Consider the following 22,170-nt stretch of genomic DNA (forward strand, 5'->3'; position numbering starts at 1 on the left):
TAAGCGGGTAGAACACAGGGAACATTACAAGAGAGTGGGAAGAGCCACTAAGCTGCCAGTTTGCTTCCATCTTCATTGGCGAGAAGACTGGTCTTCAAATTAGAAATGGCAGAACAACCGTAAAAAAAGGGAAAATTGAAGCCCCAAATAGGTGAAGTGAAAGAAAGAGAGTATCTAGTCAATTTAAATGATTCCAAGTCTCCTAGCTCTGGTGAGTTACACCCCACGCCTGCTGAAAGAAATTGCAGATGTAATCTCAGAGCCACGATTGGTAATCTTCAAGAGACTGTGAAGACTATAAGGAGTGCCAGTGACCGGAGAAGGACAACTGTTGCCCAGATTTTTAAAGCGAAGAGGAATAGATTGTAACGGGAAACATTTGGGTAAGTTTCACACCATCTATGACAAAAATTCTAGAATGGCTTATGAAATAGATGGCCTATGACTGCTTTACTTCACACCCACAGCTGAGAAAAAAGGAAGGACAGGGATGTTGTTTGCTATCTGACAGAAGTTTATTTGCACTGGTAGCTTGTCCAGACTGACTGTGGCTTCTCTTCCCCCTTCCTAAGCACAAAGTGGGTTTTGTCTGGTCTGCAGTGCTTCTCTATCTGTGTGACTTGTTGCCTATGTTACGCAACCTGTATGTAGCCCTTTATGAAAAGAGGTTAACAATTTAAATGAAGAAATCCACAGTCAGAATTCTCCCAGAAATCCAGCATCACTCGTCAGGGAGCCCCTGGGGACTGGCAAGCTGCAGTAACCTCTGTGGTTATTAGCCTTAACATCAATAAACCTTTGCCTGTTAGAATCCTACTACCTTATTTTTTTGGTGCTATTTCTCTCTTTATATACGCTGACTTTAAAATGAGAACAGAAAATAACAAGGCAAATGTGGTAGACAGTGATGGGGCGGGGGGGGGGGGGGGGCGGAGGCAGTCCTGTCCCACCCACATCTCCATGTGGGTTATCATGTAAAATACCTTAACTACTGCTAAACATAAATATAAATATGTAACATAAATATATATATATTAGTCTTTCAGAGGCCTTGTTTGAACCTTCATAAAAAAAGCAAAAAAGGGCAGCCTATTCAACACCCAGATGGCTCTCTTGAACTAAAGTATACTCTCTAGGGGATATCATTAGTCTCGCGTTTTAAAATTATATGAGCCTATATGTCAAACAATGTTGGGTTAAAGTTCCTTTCTTAAAAAACAAAGCAAAACAAAACAAAACAAAATGAAAACCACCACCCCAAGCCCAGATATTTCATTAAGAAGATTTTTTTTTTTAGTACCAGGTCTCATACTCGCATTTGTTTGGTTCATATGTAAAGCCATTTATTGAAGTTGAAGATTAGTTTTGATTCTACATAACCTCTCTTGAATTATCCTCTAAGCCCCTAACCAACTCAAACAGACTTAAGAAGGAAGTGAGCCAGAGGCCTGGGTGGCTCAGTCAGTTAAGCTTCCGACTCTTGATTTTGGCTCAGGTCATGATCTCAATGTTCATAGGATTGGGCCCTGCATCTGGCTCTGAGCTGACAGTGAAGAACCTGCTTGGGATTCTCTCTCTCTCTCTCTCTCTCTCTCTCTCTCTCTCTGCCCCTCCCCTTCTCATGCTGTCTCTCAAAATAAATAAATAAACACCTCCTTTTAAAAAAGGAGGTGAGCCGTACCCAGAGAGAGCCTCTAATCTAGTCTCTCTGCAAGTCTAATCTTGGTGTATCCTCCCACCAGAAGATCCAAACAAGCACCCTGTATCTCTCTCTGTTCCCCCTTCAATATTTAGAGCACAGAACAGAAATGTATCTTCACTGAAGTTAATGGTATCATCATTGTTCTAAAACAGAATTTGCACATGTGTCTTCCATTTTAAAAGTAATGAATGAAAAGGAATCTCCTTACCGTATCGACCCGATCATGTACGGCTGTGCCAGCTGAACCACAATTGCACCACTTCCTAGCTGATGACACGTATAGCCAGAGTCCCAATCATAATTCTTGGTGTCCCCATTCAGCAAGGCATTTCGGCTCCGGCTGACTCCTTCAATCACACTGGCACAATCAGCAATTGTTGCAACATTCTCCATGGGAACTGTGAGTGCAACACAAGATTCAGCATCAAGATAAGAGAAGCCAAATATATCCTGATAGTGTGCAATGAACAAAATTAATTACAATCTCAAATCAATGATAAAAGGGAAATTAGAACATCTTGATTATCTCAAGACATGAACACACTTTCCATGCCAAATAGCTCCAAGACAAAAAGTTGAACCTAAGATTGGAACAAACCAAACAGCATGTAATAATTAACCCTGAAGTATTTTACTATAAAGAAATATGATACTGCATAAAACACAGAATGGATAAATACATTTGAAAATATTACTATAATAGGAAACTACACAGTAATTGACCTCAGTGAACTATAGCTATATACAAATAGATGAATCAAAAACCATAATGTTGCTTCATAAAAAAACATGACTTCTAAAAAACTAAAAACTCAAAAAACAAAACACATAATGTCGAGTGAAAAAAGCAAGGCACAAGAAAAACACAGAATATGAGTTCATTTATACAGAGTTTTCTAAAAAGGCAAAACTAGAAATACACTTTGTTTAGGATGGATATATATATATATACACACACACACACACACACACACACACACACACACACACACATACATAAAACTAAAAAGGAAATCCAGGGAATTATTATATCAAACTCAGTATAATGTGTCTGGGAACGGGGGATGCAATCTTGCAGGGCGTCCTACCAGTGGGTCCAAACATTAATTGATTTCATTTCCAAGATGAAATCTTGGAGGGGCTTCAAAAGTACTGGTCTTGTTGTGTTCTTAAGCTAGGTGGTGGTGAATACACAGGCACTTGTTTTATTAGTATACTCTAAACTGTATATATTTATTGCACTTGGTAAATATAATAAATTTGTTTGGAGAAACATGATACAATAGATTGTTTTAAAATTCATAGAGCAGGAAGATGATCTAGGAAATGGTACCCATCCCTTTTCAGAATACACAGCTGCCCTCAGCCAGGACTTGTTTCCCTTTTTTGTTGTTTACTATTCTGAACATTTCAACACATAATGCTCTTCTCTTTGTTCATGAACTGCTATATTTTGAACCAGCTCTGTTTTGATTTTGAGTCTCTCTCTACTTCAAATCCATACCAATCTGCTCACTTATAAAAGTAAAGGGCTTCCACAAAATGACAGCTGTCTAAAAATGAAATATGGGGAACCTGGCTGGCTCAATTGGTGGAGTATGTGACTCTTGATCTCAGGGTTATGAGAGGCCCATGTTGGGTGTAGAGATTACTTAAAAAACCCACAAAATCTAAAATAAGAAAGGAAGGAAGGAAGGAAGGGAGAAAAGAAGGAAAGAAAGAAAGAAAGAAAGAGAAAGAGAAAGAGAGAGAGAAAGAGAAAGAGAAAGAAAAAGAAAGAAAGAAAGAAAGAAAGAAAGAAAGAGAGAGAGAGAGAGAGAGAGAGAGAAAGAAAGAAAGAAAGAAAGAAAGAAAGAAAGAAAGAAAGAAAGAAAGAAAGAAAGAAAGAAAGAAAGAGAAAGAAAGAAAAGAAAGAAAGAAAAGAAAAGAAAGAAAGAAAGAAGGATATAGATTCTCTGAGACGAGTACGATAAAAGGTCAGGGCCTTTTAAGTCCCCCTGGGACATTTTCTGTGCATTTACTAGTGTTGGGGTTTTAATGTAATTTATTATTTAAACCAAATCTACAATTAAACCCAGCTACTTACATTCAAGGTCTGTAACTTACTTTATTTACATAATTTAAAAATAGGTTAGCAAAAAGACAATTTTTCATTAGATATATACTATACTTTTCAGTACATTACATACTCTCTGAAGAGAGAGGGTAAGCAGTAGACTACCACCATACCAAAACTTTCTACCTTTATAATGATGTAGAGTAAATAATCTTAAACATACATTCTACACGATGCATTGCATTTATTTTCCAAAGTTGGGCATGCCTGACTTGAGTCCTCATCTTACACAGCTTCATTAATTGCTTTGTTCTCTGCAGAGGAAGCCATCCACAGATTAAAAAAGGGAGAAGGGAAAGGAGGAAGGGAGAGAGGATGGATTTTTAGTGATAAATCCCTTGACTATCAAGCTTAACTCCAAAGCAACAAGCAAAAACACTCTAAGCAACAAGAAATAACCTCTGAGTACAGTTTCCTGGCAGAGAAGGAGGGGGCTCAGAAAGAAGTTCCCTGTGACTTTGGAAAGACAAGAAAGGACTGTATTTGGAGGCTAAGTCATGGTATCTCTATCTCATGGAAAAGGGGAAGTATTGCGTGATTTGGAAGGCAGAACTTAAGGAAGTGGCAGAAGATGCACAGTAATTGAGTTGAGACATAAAATAATACTGTAGTCTGAGGCACCTGGGTGGCTCAGTCTGTTAAGCATCCGACTTTGGCTCAGGTCATGATCTCACGGTTTGTGAGTTCGAGCCCCATGTCAGGCTCTGTGCTAACAGCTCAGAGCCTGGAGCCTGCTTCGGATTCTGTGTCTCCCTCTTTCTCTGCTCCTCCCATGCTCATGCTCTGTCTCTCTCTGTCTCTCAATAATAAATAAACGTTAAAAAAATTAAAATAATACTGCAGTCATAGCTTAGGCTGCAGTAACAGCCCCCACTCTCCCTTTCCACAGCACATGTTTATTTTTTGTGTTCCCTGTGAATACACAGTATTCATACATTGTATCACACAAGGATCCAAGTGACAGAGGCTTTGTATTGCTATGGGTTTTCTCAATTACAGCAGCAGTGAGAAGTGACCTGTGTCCTGGTTCTTAAGACTCTTCCTTCAAAGTAACACACGTCACCTTTGTCACATTTGGTTGACCAAGGCAAGTCACAGGACTTTACCTAACTTCAAAGGGGGTGGGAAAAGTACAATCCTGCTGTGTGCCCAGGAGAAGAAAGGGGAATGCTTGGGGAATAGTATTAACTTTCAGCACAAACACTAAACCAGGATGAAGGAACTTTCAACTGAAAGATAAATCTAGTCAATTTATGTAAAGTATATGGCATATTTCAATGCATAAACATACCAAAATGTATTTATCTAGTCTCCGCAAAGGGACATTTAGATTGTTACCACCATTTTCTTGGCGATCACAAAGGTGTCTTCTTGTGTACATGGCTAAGAGTTTCTTAAAGGAATACATAAGATATTGTGCAGCTCATGGCTATGAGTTACCTTCAATTTTCCTGGATATTGCCCAAATGAGTCACCAAAGTGGTTGTAAAAATGTACACTCTCAACTCATTGCACCACATCCTTATCAGCTCTTGGTGATGTCAGACAGATGAGTGTGACATATCTCAATGTGGTTTTAGTTTTTCATTTTTTTGTTTGATGAAGTTGAACTTATTTTTTTCTTTTTTCCTTTCTGTAAACTACCTATCTTATCTTTTATCTATTTTTCTGTTGTCTTTCTAATTGATTGTAGGGTGCCAGTCTTCTGTTGGTTAATGTTTTGAGATGAAATATTCATCTTTTCCTTTAAGATTGGTAGCTTTCTTGTTTATATATTCTTTCCTACCCTCATTTTATAATATATTTTCCTGTATTTTATTCTACAAGTTCTCAAATTTTGCTTTTCACATACTTATTTTCGGTTACCATAACACAGAAAATCTACTTTCATTTTTTACTCAAAAGTTTAGCTAATTTCCCTACCACCATTTAATGAACTCTTCCTCCTACTGATTTATGAGACTTCAGTCACATACAAAGTTTTCATATATACTATATGTCTCTTCTTAAGATCTGTGCTATGTTTCACTGATTTGACTAGCTTTGTGTCTTTACCATGCTGTTTTAACTACTGGGATTTTACAGTAATCTTCAAATCTGATACAGTGAACACCTCTGTTCTCTCTCCTTCCCCCTTTTCCTTTTTCCTCCAAATTGTCTTAGATATTCTTGGCCCTTTTAGAAAAAATTTTCATTTTACCCACTCTTTCAAATATAGTGGCATAAAATTTTCCAGAATGCTTCCTTTTTCATTCCAAATATCTGTATTTGTACCTCTTATTTCAGTCCTATACAGGCTTGTCTACTTATTAGTGTTTTCAAAGGACCAACTTTTGGTTTTGTTGATTCTTTATTTCCTATTTCACTAAATTCTGCTCTTCTTTTTATTATTTCTTCTTCAACTCCTTTTAAATTACTGTTTTGTTTTCCAACTACTTGAAGTGAATACTCAACTCATTAACGTTTCCTCTTTTCATCCAGTCAAAACTTATTTACCCACACTTACCAATTTATTCACCATTACTGTTTTTTACATCCTCCTTTCTTCTTGGCCCACCTTCCTTCTTTCTAAGACATGTCCACTAGCATTCAGCAAAGTCTCTGTTTGAAAGTGCATTTTGCCACCACTCTTGGAAAATAGGTTAATTAATATGGAACTCTAGTTAAAAGCTGTTTTTCCCCAGCACTTTGATGATATTATTCCATAGTCTTGTGACTTTTACTGTTATGTCTGCTAAAGTCTGCTATCCCCCTAACTGTTGTAATTGTTTTTGTCTACAGTTAATTTTAAGATTTTCTTTTTGGTTTTGGTGTTTGGCAATTTAACTGAGTTGTACCTAGACGTAGGTTACATTTATGCTTCTCAGGACTGAATAAGAGCATTTATGGCTTTTATTAAGTCTGGAAAATTTTGGCCATTATTTCCCTGAATATCAATTCTCTCTCCTTTTCTGTTTTGTTGTTGCTGTTGTGCTTCTCAAATTCCTACTGGACCTCTGTTGGAAATTTTCATTCTTTCCTCCATGTTTCTCAACCTTTCTTTTATTTTTTTCCCCTTTGTACCCCTTTCTGAAGCATTCTGGGCAATTTCTTAAAATTACTATTTGTGTTCACTAATTCTTTCGGTGTATCTAATCTGCTGTTTAACCTGTTCACCAAGTTACTGAAATTTCACTATTAAACAAAAACTACAGTTTTAAAAATAAATGAACTAGAGCTATGTGTACCAACAAGGGTCAATCTCACAAAGAAAGTTGGTTAAGGAAAGAGCTAAATCAAAAAACAAAACAAAATACTGAGTATGATTCTACTTCTGTTGTTTAATGATACACACTTAGGTGGTGAGATCAGAAAGCAAATCTAGGGAACAGTAAACACTGAAATCAAGAAGAGAGTGGAGAAGCACGAGTGGGGGGTGGGGAGGGACACACACAGGGCTTTAGAGGTCTGGCAGTATTCTATTCAGCATAGTGGTCAGCATGTGAGTATTCCTATCCCCCAGACTTCACATATATGTTCTTTATATTCTTTTGCACATATGGAATATTGTTTGTTTTCCAAGTCTCACACATTTAAACACTGTTTTTTAAACACACAGACACATCTCAACATACACACACAGAGATAAACTGTATTAGTGAAATCTACCCCGAGTCCCAAATTTCCTTTTAAGAAACAGCTTTTGCTAGAACTCTACTGGCAACTTGATAAGCAACTGTATCTACCGGTAAGGTACAAAATCAAAAGATTACTACTTTTCTTAATTCTCACTCCTATTTTTGATAATGAGTCAAATTAACAACATAATGACCAAATTATACTAAATGAGCAAAAGAACAGAAGAACAGGGACCTAGGCACAAACCTAGGATAATGACATTTTATAGGCAACCAAGATGAGACCATCATTCCAGCACTGTGCCGATTCTTAACATTCTGACCAGTATGCCGATCCCATCTAAGGGGACAATTGGAGAATTAAAATGTGAGTTTCATAAGGCAGGGGCTTTTCTTGTTTTCATTGCTCAAGTCCCAACTGCTAAGAAGCAGGGATGGCTGAGCATACATAGTAGGTGTTAGATAAATATTTGCTGAATGAATGAATCAGAGACAGAAAAAAAAAAAAAAGGATGCTTATGTAAGTTGTGGCGCTTAACCTTGCTTAACATAGTTCCTCACCAAAAGCTAGAAAATCTCAAAGTTACTGAATAAAGCAGGAAAAAAAAATGCTTTCTCGGTGAAAGTTTTCTTAGAAAAGTAAAGTATGATCAATTTTTGGGTCCTGACCCAAACATTAAAAAGAAAGTAAATATGGTCAGTGTGGAAGAGCTGCTGTGTAAGCATTCCACACGCCTTCAACCCTCTTGACTTCTTCCCTAAAAGTTTACCCCACATACAGAGCATGGTCGCTCATGGTAGACAAAAATATCTTCTGGCGGAGAAGCCATTCTGTGGAGAGGAGGAACGTACGTGACAGTGTGGCTTTTACAAAATAGAAAAGCTCTTTTATGCCTGCAGAGAGTGCTATCTGCTTTAGTTACACTACAGGAACCCTTCCAGAAGAGGTTTGTCCTGAAAGTCACTTCTGGGCCTACGAACACATAGAGACCATGTTTTCCATGTCAGCAGAAAGTAATTCTGTTAAGTTCCTCTTCCTAGAAACACAAACTTCGGCCTGCCTAGTTGAACGGTCTCAATAATTACTCAACGGTTTGAATAAATTTTGTGGTCTTTTTTTACTGGGAAAAATTAGAGAGTGATTCTGCCTGCAAAGCACAGAAGGTGCCATTACTGTTTTTCTTCTTCGTAGGGGCCAAGCCACCCCCCGTTTGAATGTTCATTACAATCTTTCATAATGCGTCTGATAAATTTATTAAAAACACCATCTGGATGGGACTTGGCTTTGTGCTGTATTTCCAGTCTTCCAGTTTCCTCTCTTGTCCCCCTGGAATTTCTGCCCCAATTTGTGTCACTTTGTTTACAAAACCATACTGCCAAAATCCAGCATCTTGTGTCTGTCTCTTTCTGTTTTTCCTTCACCATCCTTCGGCAGCAGGGGTGGCCAACAGCTTGCCAGTAAATTTAATTCAGGAGTAATAAATTTTTTAAAAGGCAGTATTACTTCACTGGGACATGACCTGAGGGCCACCTGTACCAGCTCCATTTAAAGATAAGACTGACATGTTAGTTAACTGTCTCCAGAGATCACCTTTGAGAGGTGAGGGAAAAAACCCACTTGAGGCAGATTTTTAAAAATGAAAGAACATGTGGCGCTTACAGAGGACCGTCATCCTCACAAACCATACCTGTGTTAGGCTTTATTCAATGTTTCCCTGGCTGTTTTTTTTTATTTTTTATTTTTTAATTTTTATTTATTTATTTTTTAAAGTTTTTATTTTTTATTTTATTTTATTTTTTTTTAATTTTTTTTTCAACGTTTATTTATTTTTGGGACAGAGAGAGACAGAGCATGAACGGGGGAGGGGCAGAGAGAGAGGGAGACACAGAATCAGAAACAGGCTCCAGACTCTGAGCCATCAGCCCAGAGCCCGACGCGGGGCTCGAACTCAGGGACCGCGAGATCGTGACCTGGCTGAAGTCGGACGCTTAACCGACTGCGCCACCCAGGTGCCCCTCCCTGGCTGTTTTTATTACAAACTGTTTTCCAATGGCACAGTGACTCATGATTCTTCTCCACTGCTAAGATTTTCACAAAGAATTTCTTTCAAAAAGACTACTAAGGTTATTAGCTTAAGATCACACCTAGATATTCCCCTACAGACCAAAACTTTTTATTTTTACTTTTTTAAGTTTATTTATTTAAACTTAAAGAGACAGTGTGTTGGGGCGCCTGGGTGGCTCAGTCGGTTGAGCATCCGACTTCGGCTCAGGTCATGATCTCGCGGTCCGTGAGTTCAAGCCCCGCGTCGGGCTCTGTGCTGACCGCTCAGAATCTGGAGCCTGTTTCGGTTTCTGTGTCTCCCTCTCTCTCTGGACCCTCCCCCGTTCATGCTCTGTCTCTCTCTGTCTCAAAAATAAATAAACGTTAAAAAAAAAAAATAAAAAAAAAAAGAGACAGTGTGCTTGTGAGTGGGGGGAGGGGCAGAGAGAGAGGGAGAGAGGGAATCCCAAGCAGGCTCCGTGCTACCAGAACAGAATCAGATGTGGGGCTCAATCCCACGACCGCAAGATCATGACCTGAGCCCATATCAAGAGTCGGAGGCTTAACCAGCTAAGCCACCTGGGCGCCTCCCAAAACTTTTTTATAAAAAAAAGGGGCTCACCCGAGGCTCCTACCCGCAGGCCTATACTGCAACTTTGCAGAGCATGCAAACTCCCAACCGGATTGCAATCCAACCTTTGGTCCAGTTTTTCAAAGGAGAAAATACCCGCAGCTGTTACATCTTAACAGCTGTAAAAGAACAATAGCTAATTAGAGCACAAGCCCATCATTCTTGGAAACTATCAAAAAGCTACAAAAATCTATTCTACACACTGGCACTAAGTTACATTAATTCCTGGTTTTTATCTATCAGGTTAAAAACATCACTTTTCAATCATATGTTACATCAATCGTATCACTGAAGAAGAACCATTGATCATTTAGGGCATGCAACGTTTAAACTTTTTTTCCCAAATTTCCCCCAGTTCCCAATTCCATGAGAAGACTGCTTCCTAACACAATTGCAAAGGATTTGGACAGGATCACCTCTCCGCACTCACAGGGGAAGCCCAGGAGAAGAAAATAGACCACGCCTTTTGAATGCTGGACCACCCCCGCCCCCCCTGACCTTCCTCTGTGTCTCTTTCCTTTTCTCTTTGCTTTTCACTCTCCTCTGTTTGAGTTAGTATGAATCTGCATGCTCCCATCATTCCTGTCTAGCTCCACTTCCGGATGTTATCAAAGTTGCCCAAATCACACCATCTCCTGAGACTGTAAGGGTTTTGACAGTCATGCTGGGCTCTGCTTGGCCAGTGAAAGGAGGAGGTAATACTTTTCCAAAGTTCAAATGTGCCCCCCTTCCCCCTTCCCCAAACATATGCAAACTATGTAAGGCCATAGCTCCAAACACTTCAGAGGGAAGGTGAGAAATCAGAGGTGGTTATCCCCAGGGCCAAGGTGAGGTGGGTGGGGCCAGTGGATCTCAAAGGTACAAATTCACTAGGATCAGTGAGTTCTGTCTCATACTGGGGCCTTTGAAGGAAAGCATGGTCCAGAACTAACTGTTTAAGAGGTTTACTCTCTTAGGTGTAGCTTGAATGCTGGAGGTTTTAGCTGTGAAAATCTTCAATGCAAAAAGACCTTAAAGAATCAAGCATCAGATGTTACACAGCAGTAACCACTGCAGTGTATCAAAGAGGGATTCACTCTGTAGGCGAGGCCTTGAAATTTAGGACAAAGGCATTTCCAGGTGTAAGAAAAAAGATATCCCAAACATCCAACTATGTGTTTGAACTAATAGGCGATATCTCATTGGGGTGACTTTTTCTTTTCTCTGGACATAATCTATTAGAGAAAGAGCCTCTACATCTGCCCCTACATCAGGACAAGGGATTCAAGCTCATACAGGGGGAAATACCTAACATAACAAAGAGTTGCTGAAACTGGTTTTGAAATTTTTGGAAACTCTCAAAAAAATCACAAAATTATAACGTAAAAGGCATTTTTTTCTATGAGTGGTATCGTAAGTTTTACATGGATTTAGTTTTCCTTATGTCCTAAAAGATGGTGAAATCAACAGAATTATTTTTGTTCCCCACCACTGGTTAAAAGGTCTTATCAAGCCACAACAATTTTATGACTCAAGATCAGAGCTGTTACTATAGCTAGGGGGAGTATTTCTCATTCATGCTGGGCATAGAACAAAGGATGTGCAAAAGGTTTTTAAAAGCCCCACGAAAGAAGTAATGGTTTGCTCAATACTTACTTTTTAAAATTTTTTAATGTTTCTTTATTTTAGAGAGAGAGAGAGAGAGAGAGAGAGAGAGAGAGAGAGTGTGTGTGTGTGTGTGTGTGTGTGTGTGTGTGTGTGAGTGAGAGCAGGGGAGGGAGAGAGGGAGACAGAATCCGAAGCAGGTTCCAGGCTCTGAGCTGTCAGCACAGAGCCCAACACGGGGCTCAAACTCACAAACCATGAGATCATGACCTGAGCCGAAGTAGGAGGTTCAACCGACTGAGTCACTCAGGCGCCCTGCTCAATACTTTTTTGTAAGGAGATTTTTTTTTTAAAGTTCCTTTAATCAAGCAGTGGCTTTCTTTTTATATAAGCTGAAGGATGCATCTGGTTCACACTTTAACAATTTTCAATCAGAATGATTCTGGGATCATGGATGACTATTGAGTTTTAAGATCCTGAATATTTCCTTAAAATGCATCAATAACTATAAAATTTGAGTTTTTACTCAAAGTAGTGTCAGTAGTGAGGCATCCCAAACATTAAGTGGAGCCCTGTACATTGTACAGAAAATGTCCTGATCGGATCTGTGACAAGTATGTTCCTACAACTCTGCTTTGGCAGAATCTTCCTGCCACACCTTTTGGAGGCAGACAGAAAAAGGTTGGAGATAATGCCAAATTCTCACATGTTTTAGCTCCCACAAACCATCCTGGACTGAGTTATGTGAGAAGGAAAAGAATCTCTGAGAATCTCAAGGGAGCAAGACTGGAATTTAGAAGAAACAGATAGGTAAAGGTGAGTCTCAGCTTCTGAATACTGGGCTCTCAGAATTAAGACTCTGTAGTCAGACCACACAGGATGCCTAAGGGAAAAATCCTGCCTCCTGGGCACTCTCCCAGTTTTAGTCTGAGGGACCACCCAGGGCTGTGGGGGAATGGAGCAGTCCCCCTGGGTGAGGCACAAGTGATGCCTCCTAACTGATGAACTTGGGGTCCCTGGGAGAATCTGGCTACCTGGCTTCAAAGACTGACAATCAGAGTCTTCCAAGTGACCTGGAACAACTCTATTCATACCTCTAAGTAGTTCTCAGGAAAGAAAAAAAAAGCCTCAGCAAAACCTACAATGTATACTACCTTCTGGAGGCCAAAGTTAATCCAGATTGAGGAAACACAATCATGCTGCATTTTCCAGCAGACTTACAGTGTGTGATGAAAAAAGTCTTGTCTAAAATACAATAAAAAAGTAATTTAAAGAGAGCCTTTTGCTACTATTTTCGATTATTTCAATGGCTTACACTTAGTGCTTTGGGAAATGAAAAATGGGTGCAAGTATTTTTAAATGAACTTTATTATGAATACTGTCAAACCCGCCTAATAAGAAGCATCTCATTTTTGGGTTCTAGCTTTCTTCATATCATATCTACACACTTTAATTCTGAGAGGGGAAATGCTACTCTCCCCTTCCCGCCTTCAGCTCTGACATCCAATGGACCAGGCCATGGACTGAATGCAGGCACCCAAAGAACTACCCTGAGTTCCGGGGATGGTTTCTTAGGCTATCCTGAGGAGGCCATTTAACTGCTCTGGGACTGAGTTTCTTTCCTTAGTGAATAATCCCTTCTTCTCTCTACCTTCTTATGAATATTGACAGAAAAAATTAGATGTTTACAAAAGCACCTTGAGACCAAAAAAAGCACAAGACCCAGGACTGGTACTTTCTTAGCCATGAAAGAGTCAGGGTTTTGGCCATGTGGTATGGGTAGGTGGGACCAGCATTTCAGAAATCTTGGTATCATACAAGAGGGAAGACTCTTTTTCCCACCAGGTACCCTATAATTGCAAAAGGACAGGGTGCAAGGGAAGGAAGAACCAATAACAATTCTACTGACCTGCAAAAACTATTAGCACCTGCTAGTGTAATATGCACCTGGCAGTTTCAGAATAACCAAGAAAGCAGTTCCTTCTGGTCGATATTTGCTGGGGACAGCAATTTCTGACCTACTGAATCAGATCAAGATCATCTGAGTCATTAGACCAAAGAAGCCTCTTTGTGCTTACGGTACAGTGGCTGGGGGTCTCTTTTCATTAAACTAAGGGGTCTGCCTGCAGCCTGTCTTCTAGAAGAGTCACTGCTTTGAGGTTTCATGAACTATCACAACTGAGTGAGCAAAATCAAAACACATTAAAAATATTGCAGACACAAATGGGCATATCATTTATCAGTGAGGCAGGCAGTGGTAAATGCCATGTGGCTGCCCCACTCTTCTTGGAGGAAGGCAGGAGGGGGCACAAGGAGAGAGGGGAGGAAGAGGGAGAGTAAAGGTTCCCTACAGTATTTAGATGGTCTTCAAATGTTCATAATTTCCTTAGGGTGTGCTCGTTGCCAGGTTGACAGATGTTGCTGGAAAAACCTGTACTATTCTGAAGAAAGGCTAACCTTTCAAGAGTGGGAGCGGGGGAGGGAGAGAGCCCACGTATTCCAGTGAAGAGATGACATTAAACCGGACAGCAAACCACCCTGAGCCTGCTGGATCTTTGAAAGGCTGTGTGATAACACTGCCAAAGAGAACTGTCCTGGGAGAAATCTCATTTCACCGTGGCCTTCCCTGCCATGAGTTTAAATTAGTTTTTAAAACTAAATATTAGAATGCCCTAGACAAGTAGCTGATTATTAATTATTGCTTTTTTAAACTGCCCTGACTCTGAGTGGTAACATTCCCCTAAGAGAAGTCATGGATAAGCCATTTTATACTCTCTCCTAAGCGTTTGTCCACTTTCTTTTTTCATTCTTTCTTCCTTGCTTTCCTTTATGCATAAAGAGAAATGGGTTCCTCAAAGCAAACTGCCAATGATGTTAAACAGACTTCCCAACTGGGTGCAAGCTGACATGCTTCCTCTGCTGGCTTGGCTCTTGACATTTCCTAAAGAAAGCCTCCCAACTGAAGATCAAGTATGCTGAAGGCTAATTTATGGGACAAAAAGCCCCAGTCCTTTACCACAAGATAAGAGGAAGAAAGCACGTTAGGGCTTGCCTGTTTAAGAGCCTCAGTTCATCAGTCAGTGTAGCGGAATCAGCATTTGAACTGGAAAGAGCTGGGGCTGAGAAGGAGAGGGGAAAGCCCAAGGTGCTGAGGCCTCACTTTTCAACACACACTGCCTGTGTCCTCTTCCTGGGGGCTGTGGCTTCTTCTCCAACATCGTTTTCTGGCATTCCCAACTCTGAACCTCCTGCTCAAAAATCCACATGCTCTTTCTCGTTAATGTGACCATGAATCATTTCTTCCTGTGCCCTGGCTACACCCAATGTTTTTTTTTTTTTTTTTTTATCAGCTCTGATTAAGGAGTAAGTCACCTAATGTCTTCTCGTGGAAGGCAGATTAACCAACCTATCCACTTAAAGATTAACAGTAATGTGCCATAAGGAAAATTATACCCCCAGCATGAAAATCTGCGGTTGGGGAACCATTTTACAGGATCACACTCATTTATATCAATTATCTTGTTTATCAAAGACAATGAGAACCAAACTGGTAGTAAAAAGGTACAGAGTGCACTGTGAGGAATAATTAGGTCGTACCCTCCCAGAGGCCGATAGCCATTTACCACTTCACTTTGGGAGGTGATGTTTACAGTGTCTGTTTTATAACTCTCTTCACATTAACTTTCAAATGTCAAAAGCAGGCAGTTAATTGTTTATTATACAAAATGTCACAAACGTAAAATACTGAGGCATAAAATTATTATAACCGATCTACCACAAGAAATCCTGCCTTTTAGATTTTATAGCTTGTTTGTCAGTCTCTGGATTTCAGCTAAACTGCCACTATATGGACTGTGTGTGCCGGGTAGTCACTGCCTGACGAGTAATGTTCTCTGCATGCACTGTGTCCTCAGCCAAATGAGAAATAAAAATAACATGATATAAAAATTACTATTATGGTTTAAAGTGGTACGTACTAAGAAGAATGGGAGATGTCGGAATAGTGATGTCACATGTCCCAGCTGAGACTGAGATTCAGAGAATCGTGATGCAGTTGTCCAAGTGGCTTAAGCTCACAAGAGTGAGTGTGTAACTGCTCAAGTTCTCCAAAGCCACTGGGTATGGACACCAACACCCTGTGTCTGCCCCAGAAGCTCTTCATCATGGAATATGCACCTGCATGAGAATTTCTTCTATATCACCTGCTAAATTTGCAGAGATTGAATCTCCTCCCTCCATTACCCACAATTCCAATTTTGCAAAACCCACCCCTTCTGGCAATGTCTCTGTCTTTAGGCTCAAAGAACCCAATTTTTCTCTAGAGCCATAAAAATCAGAAAGATGGGAAGGAGAAGAGGAAAGAAGGGAGGAGGAAGGAATAAAATAAAGCAGTGTATTTCTATGGGCAAGGAAATGAGAGTCCAGGAAGTCAGTTGGGGTGAGAGTAAGGCCAAGAAACCTCCTTTATAATGTATTAGATAGAATTTATACGAAATTTTTGTGGTTACAATTTAGTAACACCGATGCATGGATGAAAATAGTTACGAGTTGGTCATGGAGCTCCTGTTTACAGCCGTCCGTACACACGATGGAAAACACGCCATTTTTGCATGCACGGTCGGTTAACCCTCTCTCGTATCACTGAGGTGATGAATACCTGTGAATTTGCTTGGCTAATCCACAAGACCAGTGAAACACTGGTAAGAAACCCATAGCTACCAGAGCTCATCAAGTCATCGAAGTTATAGTTAGAAAAGAACCTTGAGAACCTTTTAGTTCAAGGAATAAATAATTTATCTCTTATTACAAATTGATCCAGAAAACAGAAAAGGAGGGAAAGCTGCTCAAGTCATTTTAATATAACTTTGGTTGTGACCTGACCTAGAGATGGGTCAAAAAAAGAAATTTACAGGCCCATTTTATTTAAGAAAATAGACGTAGGGGCTCCTGGCTGGCTCAGTTGGAAGAGCATGAGACTCTTGATCTTGGGGTTGTGAATTTGAGCCCAATGTTGGGCACAGAAATTACTTTAACTAACTAACTAACTAACTAACTAACTAACTAACTAACTAGAAAGAAAGAAAGAAAGAAAGAAAGAAAGAAAGAAAGAAAGAAAGAAAATAGGTATAAATATTCTAAAATAAATATTAACCAACACCAAATCCAATTACTTAGAAAATACATCATGTCCAAGTAGCAATTATCTTAGGAATGCAAGTAGGGGTCATCATCAGAGCATCTATCATTTCAATGGATTAAAGAAAAAAAAAAGCCGCTGAGTGATTCTGAGCAAAAGGGTGTTCCAATGGGCTCACCCTGGCTGGAGTGTGAGAACAGTGGGAAGGACTAGAGAGGATGCAGGCAGAGCCAGGGGCAGAAACATTACGCAGCAATTGGAGGGACGGTGGTGGCTTGCACTGGGGGGGTAGCAGCAGCAGTGGCAAGAAACTCACTAGGAATGAAAGAAGTGCAAATTGAACAACACTATGACCTTATGGCCATCACGTCACTGTAAGGGCAAAGAATAGAACACCCACCTTGTATGTGGGTTAAGGGGATGGGGAGGAAAAGCGCTCTCATGCACTCCTGGTGCCGGGAATGCGAACCAGCAGCAGCCACACAGGAAGGCAATCTGGCAGCAAGGGGCAGAATGAAAGCCGTGTGCTTTAGTGCTCAAGGATCATACTTTGAATACAGGTCCCAGAGAAATCCCCATGCAGGTACAAAGGAGACAGATACAAGGACATTCGTCACAGGGCTGTTTTTGAGAGCAGGAATCTGGAGGCAACCTAGGTATCCATCACAATGGGGAATGAATGAGTAAAACAGGTAAGAGAATAACTGCCTACCTTACAAGACTGTTGAGAGGGTTAAATGATTTTACATAAGAGCTTAGATAGCGTCTGGCAAAAAGTAGGACTATATAAGTTTGTTAATATATTTATAATTATTATGATGGAATGCTAAGTCACATTAAGAAGCAATGATACATAGGTCTTAAAAACATAGTATTCCTTGAGAAAAGTATGAAAATGAATAAGATTTATAGCATACGAACATTTTTGAAGATGAAAACACATATACAAGACATGCCAATGTTATAGATTTTACAAATATAAGTGCATATTAAGGATATAGCCAAACATGCTCAAGATGATGTCACAGAGAAGGAGAACAGAAGCAGGGTTCAAAGCAAAGAAGAAACACAAATTTTAAAAAAGGCCTTGCTTGGAACACCGAGGATGGTGCATTAATGCCCTGAAGTATATGATTAACACAATTATCTACACCCAAAGGATGCTTATTTAAAAACAAAACAAAAAAGGGGCGCCTGGGTGGTGCAGCCGGTTAAGCCTCCGACTTCAGCCAGGTCACGATCTCGCGGTCCGGGAGTTCGAGCCCCGCGTCGGGCTCTGGGCTGATGGCTCAGAGCCTGGAGCCTGTTTCCGATTCTGTGTCTCCCTCTCTCTCTGCCCCTCCCCCGTTCATGCTCTGTCTCCCTCTGTCCCAAAAATAAATAAACGTTGAAAAAAAAATTAAAAAAAAAAAACAAACAAAAAAGAAACAGATCATTCGGTTAGTTTTTTCATTTTATAGCTGAGAATTCTGAGTCTCAGAGAGATGCTGTCTTATATTACATGGCAAATCGGCAGCAGAGTGGGAACCAGAATCTGGGCTAATCTTCTGGTCCTCAGAATGCAGCACACCATTCTGTCCATCCATCCATTCAATAAACATTTATTGAGTATTGGGATTCCACGTGCTGGGAATATAGCAGTGAACAAAACAGACACGGTCCCTTCTATTATCAAACCATGTGAATAAAATGTATCATTGCAAATGAAACGAAGAGCTTCTGAAGGGAAAAAAATCCATATCTATTAGCATCATACAAAGGTAGAGGGTCGGGTCAAACTTTTCTTAAGAAGTAACATTTAAACTGAAATTTAAAGGATCAATAGGAGGTTACCCAGATAAAGGGGGTGAGGTGTAACGGGGGGAGGGTAAGGGGCATTCCGGAGAGAATGCCAAGTGCAAGGCCCCGTGGTCAGAGAATGCCCTGTCCGTTCTGGGAATGAAGAGAAGGCTTGCGGCTTGAACAGCAGAAGGCTAGATGGGAACTGGTAGAAGCTGAAGCAAGTATGCGGGCTCCAGATTACACACGGGTTCACAAGCCGCGGTGAAGACTGAATTTCTCTTAAGAGGAACGGGAAGGCTCTGAGTGACTCTGGGCAAAGGAGTGCTCCATGGGGGTGTGGAGAACAACGGGAAGGACTGGAGAGGATGCGGGCCCCTGCTGAGTAGCCAGGCATGACAGCAGTGCTAGAGCCAGTGGTGGCTCGCACTCGGATGGTAGTGGCCATGGGGGCAAGAAGGGAATACATTTGACATTTGGAATGCAGCAGCGATAGAAGTTATTTCTATAATATAAAAATATCTCTGATGATACATGTTTTAGTGTGCTTCCACAGCTCGCTGAGGTTTTACTGAGGTGTGCTTCCAGTTTTTTATAACCAGCAACCACTGAACATTCATCAAAGGATCACTGGGAAAAAGTCTGATAATGCTCCTGGGGCAACTGGCTCCTTGGTTTTGAGCAAGAAGGAAGGAAATGGGGCTCTAAGCTCTTCCCTAAACTATCGTTTGCCACCAAAGACCATTGCTCTGTCAGCCGGCTTCGCTGGCCATTAGCAAAGCAGTAGCTGCCCAGTTAGGACGGGTGCAGCGTCTGCCTCCGGCAGGCACAAGGGCCGCCTGTGGTGCCTACAGTCCTGAAGTTAGAACTCAATCAATTCATCTTTAATATTTTACAGAATCATTTCCTGAAGATTCTAATTTGAACATCTAACACCTTCTGCACTTTTACATCTCACTTGAGCCCCTCATTTTTACACTCCACTTTATTGCCATTTTAGTTGATTTCAACACAGCTTCATGGAAAACAACTTCACCAACGACCATTGCCTGTCATTATGAGGGCAGGATTGAAGTAATCCCCTGCTTCAGTACTGGGTGGTTTTTATGATAATTTTACCACAGGTAATGTTGTGATTTTAAGTACATTTCTCTCTTGTAGCACTGTACCAGTCCCTGTCTTTAAAAAGCTAAGTATCGAATGCAGCTATAAAAGAAACATACCCATCTTCACAATATTAACGAGCCAATAAATTCAAAAAGATTGCTGCGTCCCGGACTGGCTCACCTACCAGGCACCCAGTATCATGCAATCACTTAATTTTACTGAAATCAGTGACACACCCAAGCCCTGTTACACTGAATTATGAGGCAGGAAAAGGCCATCAGGTTTAGCGGTCCCCTCCCAAAACATTTTATACAGCAGCCTGCTCCAACAGCTTCCAAATCCCAAGGATTTCATTTGATTCACAGAAGCACGGCCCTCGCGTTGCTATTTTAATAAATAAGGAATACTGTAAGGCCCCAAAGGCTATTGGAATTTTTCCTTCCAATTCCCTCTTCTCATTTTTAAACATCTTTCTTGAGGTATAATTGACACACAGACCATTTCACATATTTGAAATGTAGAATTTGATGAGTTAGACATATGTGCACACCCATGAAACTATTAGCATAATCAAGATAACAAACCTTTCCATCATCCTCGAAAGCTTCCTCATGCCCCTCTGTAATCCCTCCCCCAGCCCCAGAGGACTGTGAATCTGCTTTCTGTTACTATATGTGAATTTGTATGATCTAGAATTGCTTGTAAGTGGAATTATACAGTGTATCTTCTTTTTTTTGTTTGTTTGGCATCTTTCATCTAGATTCTCAGGGACTCCTGGTTTACCCGACAGAATCATCATCAGGTGAATCACTATACTTCACAAAGAAATTCCCCTACCTAACCCAGAAATAGGACTTAATTTAGTGGGCTATATTTGGGAGCACGTGGGGTGCTGTGGTGCCTGGAGGGCACCGGTGCTGGCCCTATCCACCCTGCCTTGTCTCTCTCTTAGGATAGGCAGTGTGGAAATAGCTTTATTTGAAAAAGAAACATTAATATTTTTTTCTGATCATAAAAGTAGCACATATTCACTGAAGAAAATATGTAAATGCAGAGAATATAATTAAAAAATTAAAATTGCCTACAATCTCATCATCCAGATAACCTCGATTAACATTTTGATGTTCTTCTTATTGTCCTGTTATAACAAGGGCTGTTTTCATGAACTGTTATAGACTGAATTGTGTCCCGTACCCTGCAAATTCATAATGTGAAGGGGTAACCCCCACTAACCTAGAACATGACTGTATTTGGAGATAGGACCTTTAAAGAGATAATCAAGATTAAATAAGGGTGGAAACCTGCTCCAACAGGACCGATGTGCTCATCAGAAGAGGAGGAGACGTCAGGGATGGGAGTGCATGCTGAAAAACCCACGTGAAGACGCAGTGAGAAGACAGGTATCAGCAGGCCAAGGAGAGAGGCCTCAGGACCAACCTAACCTGCCGACACCTTGATCTTGGACTTCCAACCTCTACAACTGGGAGAAAGTAAACATCTGTTGTTTAAGCCTCCCAGGCTCTGGTATTTTTTTATGGCAGCCCTAGCAAATTAATATACGCACATATAAAAATACATATACTATCTTTAAAATACTGGCATCAGTTTGGCTATAAAGATGGCATCCTGCTTCTACTTTATATTACGAGCATTTCCCTATGTTATGAATGATTATATAGAAATTTTGATGTGTGAACGTGCCAGAATTTATTTCATTATGCCCCTATTGTTAGACATTGCAGTCTTTCCACTTTTTTGGTTATCATAAATATGACACTGCATTATACATTCACGTAAAAGAAATGTTCTTCCTGAATATTTCCTTAGGATAAATTACTAAAGTAGTAGATTGAGGGGGTATTTTTAAGACACTTCATCTATTGCTAAACTGCCTTCAAGAAAACTTACACGTTTCTCCACAGTATGACACTGCCCATATCGTGACAGCCTCACTCATACGAAGTATTTTCATTTAAAATATTTTTGCCAGTAGGATTTTGAAATGAAACTTGACAAGCTGATTTTCAAGTTCATTGGAAAAGAAAATCCGAAAGAATAGCCCAGAAAATTTAGAAAAAGAATAGCTATAAATGTGGATTTGCAATACTAGGCAGCAAAATAGATTATAAAGCTGCAGTTATTTAAATGATGTGTCACAGAATCTAGGATGGAGAGATCCAGGATACCTGCTATTTTAAATCAATGTGGGAAAGGATGAAATAATCAATAAAGGATTTCAGAACAAGTGGTCACGTATTTTATTTTTATTTATTTTTTTAAGTAGGCTTTATGCCCAACATGGGGCTTGAACTCACAACCGTGAGATCAAGAGTAACATGCTCTACTGACTGAGCCACCCAGGCGCCCCCAACTTGTCACATATTTTAGAAATAAAAGGGGAACCCCTTCCTCAGACCAAACACAGAATAAAACTTAAATGGATCGAAGAGCTA

General features: G+C 40.2%; 1 protein-coding gene across 5 annotated transcripts in view; it reads right to left on the reverse strand.

The window, feature by feature from the left end:
- Positions 1-22,170, reverse strand: part of BTBD9 (BTB domain containing 9) — a 414,008-nt gene that overhangs the window by 108,228 nt on the left and 283,610 nt on the right. For all 5 annotated transcript variants that reach the window (XM_045057479.1, XM_045057480.1, XM_045057482.1 and 2 more), the window contains one exon: positions 1,911-2,100. In XM_045057479.1, the coding sequence (XP_044913414.1) occupies positions 1,911-2,100 (190 nt within the window). The remainder of the gene's footprint in view (positions 1-1,910; positions 2,101-22,170) is intronic.

The sequence above is a fragment of the Felis catus genome, chromosome B2, assembly GCF_018350175.1.
Source record: "Felis catus isolate Fca126 chromosome B2, F.catus_Fca126_mat1.0, whole genome shotgun sequence".
NCBI classification, from domain to species: Eukaryota; Metazoa; Chordata; class Mammalia; order Carnivora; family Felidae; genus Felis; species Felis catus.